This window comes from Convolutriloba macropyga, chromosome 4 (assembly GCF_964194025.1).
Source record: "Convolutriloba macropyga chromosome 4, txConMacr16.3, whole genome shotgun sequence".
In the NCBI taxonomy this organism is placed as follows: domain Eukaryota; kingdom Metazoa; phylum Xenacoelomorpha; order Acoela; family Convolutidae; genus Convolutriloba; species Convolutriloba macropyga.
Window position 1 is genome coordinate 17,097,028 of NC_134471.1, and position 10,258 is coordinate 17,107,285.

General features: G+C 38.5%; 1 protein-coding gene across 2 annotated transcripts in view; it reads left to right on the forward strand.

The window, feature by feature from the left end:
* LOC142337487 (alkyldihydroxyacetonephosphate synthase, peroxisomal-like) overlaps positions 1–8,805 on the forward strand; it is an 86,601-nt gene extending 77,796 nt beyond the window's left edge. For both annotated transcript variants that reach the window (XM_075386742.1, XM_075386743.1), the window contains exons 9-15: positions 1,213–1,395; positions 1,821–1,949; positions 2,260–2,322; positions 2,391–2,440; positions 3,908–4,129; positions 5,715–5,872; positions 8,387–8,805. In XM_075386742.1, the coding sequence (XP_075242857.1) occupies positions 1,213–1,395; positions 1,821–1,949; positions 2,260–2,322; positions 2,391–2,440; positions 3,908–4,129; positions 5,715–5,872; positions 8,387–8,562 (981 nt within the window). In that variant the 3' untranslated portion in view covers positions 8,563–8,805. The remainder of the gene's footprint in view (positions 1–1,212; positions 1,396–1,820; positions 1,950–2,259; positions 2,323–2,390; positions 2,441–3,907; positions 4,130–5,714; positions 5,873–8,386) is intronic.
* The last annotated feature ends 1,453 nt before the right edge of the window (positions 8,806–10,258 follow it).

Sequence of the window (10,258 nt, forward strand, 5' to 3'; positions counted from 1 at the left end):
CTTTTCTCTCTTTGTTTTCTCACTTTCTTCTCACTTTCTTTTCTCTCTTTGTTTTTTCACTTTCTTTTCTCACCTTCTTTTCTCACTTTGTTTTCTCACTTTCTTTTCTCACGTTTTTTCTTTCTTTCTCTTGTACCCTTTTTGCTTTCTTTCTTTTCTTTTTTGCATGTTATAGCTCCTCAACTTCGGATATTTTACCGCACCTGAAACATGTAAATTAATGTATTATATGAGTTGCGCTCTGCGAACATGTAGAAGTTCGTTATCTGTACAAGTCTTAGCGGTACTTAAATATGCAAGATAGCAAAGCCAATTAAGTCTTCGATCAAAAAATTGGTGTTACTTGGGGTAATATACTAAACCAAACACATCGGTAAAGTAACGTAATACCTCTGGCTGTTGAACGAGGGTCATGGCTTACAGCCTGAGCTGGTACGAAAAAAATCTCAATTTTAAACCTGTTCTTTTAATTGATTTTCTTGTGATGATTTTGCGGGCCTGCTAGTTATTGAGAGTTTTGCTAGCAGTCTTAAATGATATGACACAAAAATAACGTACCTCTAAAAATAATTGGATATTAATTTACCAGCATACATGATTTTTTTTATCCTTTAAAGATAGCAACAGAACGAGTAAAATTTGCGCTAGTACTGAAATACTGAGGGTTTCGTCAAATTACCCTTAGGTTTGTCTATTGATAGGCAGGTGATGCATTAATGCAAATTAATAATAATAATATAATAATAATAATTTGTTCCTGCGTAATCGCAGCGGAACAGCATTAGGCCACAGCGGCCTGTTCTCAGCTGCCCTTGTTCTTATTATTCCCCACATTTCAGACTGTTCTTTTTATGAGCATCATTGCTCTCTTTTTTTGGTGACGATGGCCACTTTTTTTGCGTCTGAAACTCATCATTGCAGCCAACATTGGTCAGGCTATGGTCAACTTGAAACTATGGTTAAGGAAGAGCTCATCCTTACACAGACAGCTTCGCGGAGGCAGGGGATTGAACTCGCAATCATTGGCGTGTGAATCACACACCTTGCCTCTCGGCTATCACGCCACGACAGTTGACGTTATCTTCAGTGATAAAAATCTTAGTGCTGTCATACTACTGGATACAAGTCATTCAGTTCTGTCATTTCACCTGGATAAAGTTAAAACTATATAAGTTATAACTATGAGTTGTGACAGCTCTGTTGTAATTGTAGGCGCCTCGATCATCAGTTGGTCCAGACATTCATCACTTTGTGCTTGGCTCCGAGGGAACCCTGGGCATAGTGACAGAGGTCACCCTCAAAATCAGGCCCCTGCCTCAGTGCAAAAAGTACGGGGCGCTTCTCTTTAGGAACTTCGAAGATGGTGTCAAGTTCATGAGAGATGTTGCTAGAAATGTAAGTATCCATTCGTTATTGGTTATCTTGCAGATGGAGACGATTTAAAGCCAAAAATGACGTTCTAAGCAGCTTGATAAAAAGGGAAATGTATTGCTTGTCAAATTATGGAATTGAGCATAATTAAATAATTTGACGCAGGTTATTGCCCCCAACTCTTAATTTAATTGTTTCTGGCTGAAAGTTCATTAGTTTTTTTTCTGTGAATCCAAGAATTGTTGTGAAAAACTTCAACAATCCCAAATCTCGTTCTCAACTTTTCTCATTTGCTATTACGCCCTGCTATTGCTCACTTGGTTCCAGGTCTTGGCTTACTGTTCTCCAATTGTTTATGATGTTTAACGTTTGCAATAATACGTCAAAAAGTTGAACGTATGTATAATTATGAAATTGAAGAGTGTGGTATGTGTTGGCTGTGTTTCAAGAGGTGTGCGCCTTCGTCCATCAGATTGGTGGACAATGAGCAATTCCGATTTGGAATGTCTCTAAAACAACCAGTGGCATCAGCCTTTGCATCTCTCAAAGACTTCATCAACAAGTGGTATGTCCTCAAGGTGAGTCACCACCTACCATAAACACCCTACCATGATTGATGTATGGTGATTATTTGCTCTTTCAGTTTTTCGTATCTTTTGAGCGAACAGTATCAAATATTCGTATCGTCAATGTGTCTTTGACTGTCTTCAAGTTTGGATTATAATTGACATTGTCTACATAAGTGTACAAAATTGCTGATGTTTATTAAGCTTTTAATTGCCAATCTTGGAAAAGAGATTAGAAAAATTAAAGTTCCTCAAATGTATTGAAAGATTTTTGCGCTCTGCTTTTATGAACATCTGATCACAATAATTTTGTTTGTTTCAGTGGAAATCTTTCAATGAAAATGAGATGACTCTTTGCACATTGCTGTTTGAGGGTGACAAAGAGGTAAGTTAAAGCCTATTTTTCACAAATTCTGAATTAACCAACATTTGGTAATTTTGGCCTGTTTACAGGATGTGTTGGTTCATGAGAAGAAGATCCGAGCTATGTCTGAAAAATATGGGTTAGTTGTCTGGTAAAGTTACATGCTAGGGGAAAGCTATGTCTTTTATTATAGCTGCGAAGCTGTAAGCTGAGCGAAGCTATATTGCGGTGCTCTTGGTTTTTTTACAATTCAAAGAATTTGAATTGTATTGGGGCGCTGTCTTTTTTTTAAAGATCTGTTCACACATTTTCATGATTTTTGAAGTCAAATTGGAGTGGTGATTTTGGTCACGCCGAAACAGGAAGTGGAGCGAAAAAGCGAGTGGTTTTGCGACGTGAAATTTTTTCGCTCTAAATTTAAAGTAGAGTGAGAAAACGGTGTTTGAACAAAAATTCGCTTTCTCGCTAGTGGTTTTTTGTTCACATGCGGCAATTTCACTTTGATTTTTACTGTTTTTTCGATTTTTTGGATCGGATTTTTTTCTAAATGGTTTTTCCAATCCATTCATAGTCCTTTCTAGGTCTAGTTTTCTGTTTAGTCAATGAAAATTCTTTGAATTGTACGTCAGGACTTGTCCTGCTATGTTTTTTTGTTTCGTCGTCTGACGCCTTTTTTTCGTTTTACATTTGTTCACACAGCAAAGCTGAAAAAGTCAAATTTTCTGAATGACTTCTTCCTCTCACTAACGGCATTTGCGCGCGTGACGTCATTTCTCACTCGCTTTAGCAAAAGTTTTTAGGTTATTTGCGTGATTAAATTTTGATCATACGTGACTTACCTCACTCAATAAAATGACTTTTGCACTTTAAAACTTAAGTTTAATTTGAATTTGTTTAAGGTCAAAGCAACTCATTTGTGCAGTAAAGGTCCCTAATAAGAGGCTTCTGCGGAATGAATGTTAACAAGCTTTATTAATTTATCGCTGAATAATGTTTTTTACCTAGTTTTTTGAGCGGCGTCGATTTTTTTTCAATTTGGAGCTGAATCTGTTTCTATCTCTATTATACGGCACGCAGGTCTATTCTTTCGCAGCTATTCCGGCAATCTGCCGGCTATGTTATCGAAAATTCGCCGTTTGAATGTCTTTACTTTGGTTCCATGTAAAGGCAGGCTGACTCAGAATGAAAAGTATTGTTTGAGTTTCCATCAAAAGTTCATCTCATTGATGTGTATAATGAGTTGGTAAGAAGTAGGCTAATATCAAACTATCAAATGTTCTAGAGCTAATGAGTGGTTCTAGCAATAGTCATGGATCAACAAGACAATGTTTGTTCAAAAGATCCAGTATTCCGAAAAATGTCACCAACTAAGACTGCTTTTATGGGACTATTTTGCTTTCAAAATTCTGCAAAGTGTCACCAAGTCAATTGTTTTTGATTTTAAAAAATCATTGAAAAGTGTAGGGTGAGTAGGGTCCGTTTACCCTACCCTTCCATTGGCATGGTAATTATATTTTAATAGGTCTTTGGAATTCAGGTGTTGTTTTTTGTGAGAGATTAGGTTTCCTGTTCTTTAGTTAAAACAAAACAAGGTATCTGTTTATAGGGCTATTTTTGCCGGCGAAGAGAGTGGCCAGAGAGGATACCTGTTGACCTTTCTGATTGCGTACCTGAGAGACGTTTGTCTGGACTACCATATATGGGCAGAGTCTATGGAGACATCCTGTCCCTGGAACAGAGTGGCTGACCTTTGCAGAAATGTCAAAGAAAGAATCAAATTGGAGTGCAAGATTAAGGGAATCAGATTCACGCCTTACGTCTCTTGCAGGTTATTTCCGAATCAACTTAAGATTGCTGCAAGATAAGCATTCGGAATCAACGAATGACAATTGCCCGTTGTAACTAATTTAGTGCAAGCGATGTTCTTACTTGCTATCAGGACAAATTCTTTATTATAGCTGCGAAGTAATTTAACTCATATCGCGACCGGTCAATTGGCTGACATACAGATTAGCCGACACTGAGCAAATATAACTACTCGAAAACCACAGTTCGCGATAATTACCCCCCGCATTAAGCGGTAAAAGTAACGTCCCTTAGTTGTAAAACAAACATTAATTAGCTATTACTGCTAGCTAATTTGGTCATGCCTCAGCGGCCCATGGGACTTGATATGAATCTATCACAACCGAACAAATTATTACGGCCGAACATAATTAATGCGACGCTTCTAATAACACTACTTAAATTACACAGTTTCGATTTCTGTCTTTTTCACGTCATCTTGATGAAATCTGTCGGCCAATTGGCGTGTCTCCTAATTTGTGTGTCGGCTAATACCCCTAGCCCCAACCCATATGTGTAATAAAGGTCCCTAATGAAAAGGCTTCAGCGCAATGAATTTTAGCAAGCTTTACTAATTTATCGCTGAATGTTTTTACATAGCTTTTTGAGCGGCGTCGATAACGTTTTTCAACTTGATTACGTACAACTATGCCGACGTAATACTATGCCGATTATAAGAGTGCCGAAAATTTGTTCAATTTTTCACCCGATAAATTTCGAAACTGCTATTGCCAATTAATTATCAATTAAATGCTAACCGACTGTTGTTTTCAAAGCAACCAGGGCACGCTGGTCAGTGTTCGGTTGTGATAGATTCATATCAAGTCCCACGGGCCGCTGAGGCATGGCCGTGGCCCGCAATTATCATTGTTTGTTTTAAATATTTCTCCCTCCAATTATCTTGTCCTGATAAATAATAAAATCCAAAATCTCACAACTTTATTGTGATTGGTTCAGAAATTTTGCGCTCATTTCAGTTAAAGTGATTTGATTGGTTTAGAAATTTATCGGGAGAAAAAATGAATAAATTTTCGGCACTCTTATAATCGGCATAGTATTACGTCGGCAAAGTTGAACGTCACCTTTCAACTTATATCTCTATCTGTTTCTATCTCTCTTAAATGGCACATAAGTCTATTCTTTGGCAGCTATTCCGGCAGTCTGCCGGCTATGTTTGTTGTAAGAGAGTTACCGATGGCGCAAATTGTTTATCATCATCAATGTGTCCTTTATTTTGTGTATACTTTTCTGTAACAGCTTTTCTGAAATGCCATCGATCGGTTTTTAGCTATTAGATAGGCTGTTTTTGGTAATTTTAGTGCTCTTTCCGCTCTTTTCAAATTACCCCGATATTCGTGTGGTTTCTTTTTTTGGTTGACTTATTTTTGCGTAATCTAAATGGCTTTCGTCTAGATCTTAATGCCTCTGTACTCAATTGTGCGAACTAATTGATGGCAGCAAAAGTAAACTCAGAGGTCAATCAGTTCCAACCCGTGTTTTGCGATTAGTTTGTTGCGTTTCAATGGTTCTATCACTTTGATTTGTTCTATTTCTGCCTTTTATTCTAGAGTGACACAGATCTATGATGTGGGTGCGTGTATCTACATATACTTTGGCTTCAACGGCAGAGGCCTCAAAGACCCCCTCGCTCTCTATGACGACATTGAAACAGCTGCCAGGGAGGAGATTCTCGACAATGGAGGCTCACTTTCACATCATCACGGAGGTAATAGGCCGCTTTTTAAAATTGGGTCTCGACCTTGTTAGCGAAACAAAGCTGTACATAACATTCCCGCTACTGCTGTTAGACGAAGTGTCTCACGCAGCTTTGAACGTAGTTCAAAATGATGGCTGGGGTTGTTTTTCTTCAAGTGATGACCGCTATTTTTTCCCTTGATTTGAATAGCTTTCAACTTTTGAGGCAACTATGATAGAGGCTTATAACATGATAATAATAGTTGCCACTCATCTACCCAAAGAAGAATCAATAAGATTAGAACGCCTTGTAGAAAATGTTGAACTTTTCGTTGAGCAATATTCCATGTTTGTTTAATTGATACTGATGCAGGTGATTCAAATGTTCAGCTCTGTAATTGTTAAATGACTTTTGAGCAAAAGAACTAATTGTCATAAGAAGCGACAAATTGCGTTCGTACCTCTTAGAATACTTCAACTGAATTATTCCATGAGAAGTCTGGTCTATTGGTGCAATGCCATGCAAACATTTAATTCTTGTAACTGCAACTTTCTATATCCTTAGGGAATGAACTGTTAACCAGCAAGAGGGTTCGCCTAGTAATGCTCGGTGCACAGAAAGTTCCAACGTGAACCCGGATTACGTGATAGCGGCGATAGCGTGATCAGCGCAGAAATTTTAAAAAAGTTGCCAAAGATTTGAAGTTGCCATTTTTTTAGAAAGTTTCAAAATGCGGTTGCTTAGAAGACAATAAATTAATCAAAGAAGAAATGTCAAATAGATTTAATCGCTAGTTTTCCCTTGTTTTTCAAACGAGAATTAATTAAAAATTGATTTTTTCAGGCAACTGGAATGAATGATTTACGAGTTTATCCCTTTTTATGATTTTTTTAGTTGCTCTTAAACAAAGTTTGTAGCTCGTATATTTGTCCTGTATTTTTTTTGTTAATGCGATTTTTCGCTTGACCGATTATTCATCTGACCCATTTGACCTTTCATCCTCAAAACCGGGATAAACAGGTACCACCCACAGGGCATCAAGTTCTCATAGAGCCTTTTGGCTATCTAGTATCCAGGTATGTGATTAAAAGAAGCTGTTTTGCAGTCGTATACTCATGTTGTGAAGGGCGGTTCTTGGAGGACGGTTGTGAAGGGCCATGGGGGAGTGTGACCTCCACACACTCACCCCTCTCTCGCATCAGCCCCTTTACTTCACACCTTCCCCACCCCTGTACATCGTTCAGGCCGTAAAGACTTGGCCCCGTGAAGCCGAAGACCCACCCCTGTTGCCCCATCAGTTGTCCCCCCGGTGCACAAGCCCCCTCCCCGCCGCGCTCACCCTAGCCTCACTAAGCCGGACCTCGCCGGTAATTTGAGAGCAATTTTCTTGACGTTATTAATTGCTCTCAAACGAAGTTTGTAGCAATTATATTAGTCCTGTCGGTCTTTTTTTGATGTGATTTTTCGCTTGACCGATTTTTCGCCTGACGCTTTTGACTTTTCGTCCTCAAAAACGGGATAAACAGGTAGCGCACAGCAGGCATTAAGTGCTCTTAGAGCCTTTCAGCTCTGTTTCAGCTCAAACTGTTTTGGAGACTTATACTTATGGTGAAGGGCGGTTCTTAGAGGTTGAGACCCTGTTGACCCCGACCCCCACTATTACCTCCACCCCCACCGCGCTGTTACCCCCCCCCCCCAACCCAGTGTTGCCCCCCATCAGCCCCCGGTGCATCCCCCCCCCCCCCCGTGGCTAGCTACTGACGAAGCCAACCGCTCGCCGGTCGTTTGAGAGCAATTCGCCCGACGTTAGTCGGTTATGTTAGTTGGTTCTGTCTAATTGCTCTCAAACAAAGTTTGCAGCAATGATATTAGTCTTGTGGTCTTTTCAATGCAATTTTTTTGCTTGACCAATTTTTTGGTCTTACCCACTTGACTTTTCCGTCTCAAAAACGAGATAAACAGGTAGCGCTTGGAACGCATTAAGTTCTCTTAGAGCCCTAAGCCTTACTACTCGAAGAATGCAATTCACCAAAACTGTTTTGAGGAGACAATTTCATGGCGTGAATGACCGTTCTTAATCCTAAGTTTGACTTCCCCTCCCGCCATCAGCCCCCCGGTTCTGTTTTCACTATTACGTCTGTAGAATTTAGATCGATTTGCTGAGTCATTGCTGCTTAAAATCGCCTTGAGCAGAATGAGCGAAGACTGTAAACATCCTAGAAAAGTAAAAGATCCCAAGCAAAATGTCGAATACGGTCAAGAGCAAAAGAGTACAATCAAAAGAAACGGGATGAACCGTTAAAGCTCGGTCATTAAGTTATAGTGCATTAGGTTATCAAAGTTCTTTAGAGCATTTGCTATCTGATTTTGGTGTTAAGCCTAATGGCCTTCAGTTTGGAAGCCGAATTAGGTATAGGTTTAGAATATAACTGACGCTAAACTGCATACCGAATGAGAACACTTTCTAAAACTTAGGGGGAAAAATGAACCCCGTTACTCGTTGAAGGGCAATTCCTTGAAAATTAGGCGATTGTTTGTATTTAGTTGGCAAATTACGGGAGAGATGGCTGAAGAAATCCAATGGCGATGTGGGAGTTGAAATGTTCAAGGCAATCAAAAAACAAGTTGACCCAACAAATGTATTCAGTGTTGGAAACCTTCTAACTGCTTCAACGTCAGAATCCACAGAGACCACATCGACATCAAAGAGCAAATTATGATGAGTTTAATCATACAGTTGGCGTTCAATCCGAAGAAAGTGTGACGTTATTTTCTGCTTGTTATCAGCTGAGATTTGTAATCTAGACTATAGTGTAATTTTGAGATTTGTTTCCGTTGCATCTCAAATTTATCTGTTATAAAAACCAATTTTAACGTTGCTCATTATGACGTTGATTCAGTTGCATTATAGAAAGGAAACAGGTCGTGCTATAAATTGCTCTCAAACAAATTTGCAGAAATTATTTGGGTCCTGTTGGTCTTTGTCGCCGGTGGTCCTATCGCTATTTGTTGATCAATTTCCCGTCTGACATTTGGCAATTTGTGACTTATTGAAGCTTGACTTCTTATTGTGCGTGATCTATTCTGTTAGCTCTCTCAGAAACTTAACCAGTTAAACTAATTGGCAGCAGTTTATTACTAAATGCCAAATGCGCAGTGTGCATTATAGGCTTCAAATTTTGGTTTCATTTTTTACTGCAAATGTTATAACATCATTATAGGCCCCTGGTTGAAGTTATTGACACCCCCTCAGCCTGATGTTTGAGAGCAATTCGTCCGACGTCAGTCGGGTATGTTTTGTATCGAATTAATTGAATGATTTGAAATGTCATTGAATACGTTGATGAATGAGAGAAAAAAGTGTGTGCGAATAGAAACTGGTCACTTTGTTGCAATTAAAAATGCAAGGTTTCGGCAAATTGTTTTCAATTGAAAAGGGAGTTAAAAACGCAAAAAAGTAGTTAACTGGCTGGTAGCGAAGTCTAACGAATTAGAAGAGCCAATTTCCTAACCTTGAAATTTGTGGGTCTCCAAACATTGCTGTTGAATTATTTGATAAAATTTGTAAAATAATCTGAAAACGATGTGTAATAACTAAAAAGTCTATTCTTTATAAAGCTGATGTGATTTGTAATAATTTGTATTTCTTTTTTCAAACAAAGCCATGATTTACAGAATATATTTTAAGTGCATGTCTTTTTTGCTTATTTTTAAAAATCGAACCAATTTCTATTATTTCTTGTCATTTAATAGATTACAAATAAGCTTTACTCACTTCTTATTTACTTCTGCATTGTGGAATGAGATTTGATTTTGGCTCATTGTAATTTAAAGCAGAGAACAGTTTTAGCTACTCCTGTTTGGTTCGACAATTTGTTTCGTCTGGTTTTTGTGAGTTTTGCAGAAACAATACGATGTTTCCTATTTAATACAGTGCAGTTATCAAAAGAAGCAAGCACCTCATCTTTATGATAAATCTTAACTAGTAATTGGCAAATTTCTGTGCCTTTTTAATTGCTCTCGAATGAGAAGCAATTATTGTAAAGATGTGTGTCTCTTTATGTAGATTTTTTTGCTTGACCGGTTTGCGCTTTTTTCTAGAATAATCTTTGACTAATGTGACTTTATCGCGCACTTCTTGATTTTTAAAGTGATTTCAATTGCTCTCACTCCGAAATAAAGTTTGTTGTTCAAACGAAACCGATTGTTACAGAGGCTATGACCAGAACCTGATAGCCGAGTGGTTAATGCCCTTGTCCAGGTGACGGAATCGAACTCAAGAGGTCGCGTTTTGAACCTGACCTTATTCTGCCCCGCCTGTCATTCGAAAGCAATTTTTCCGACGTTAGTCGGTTTGTTTTAAGTGGGTTAGACGGCTACTATTTTGCTACAGCTTTATTGAGATACCAATTTTAT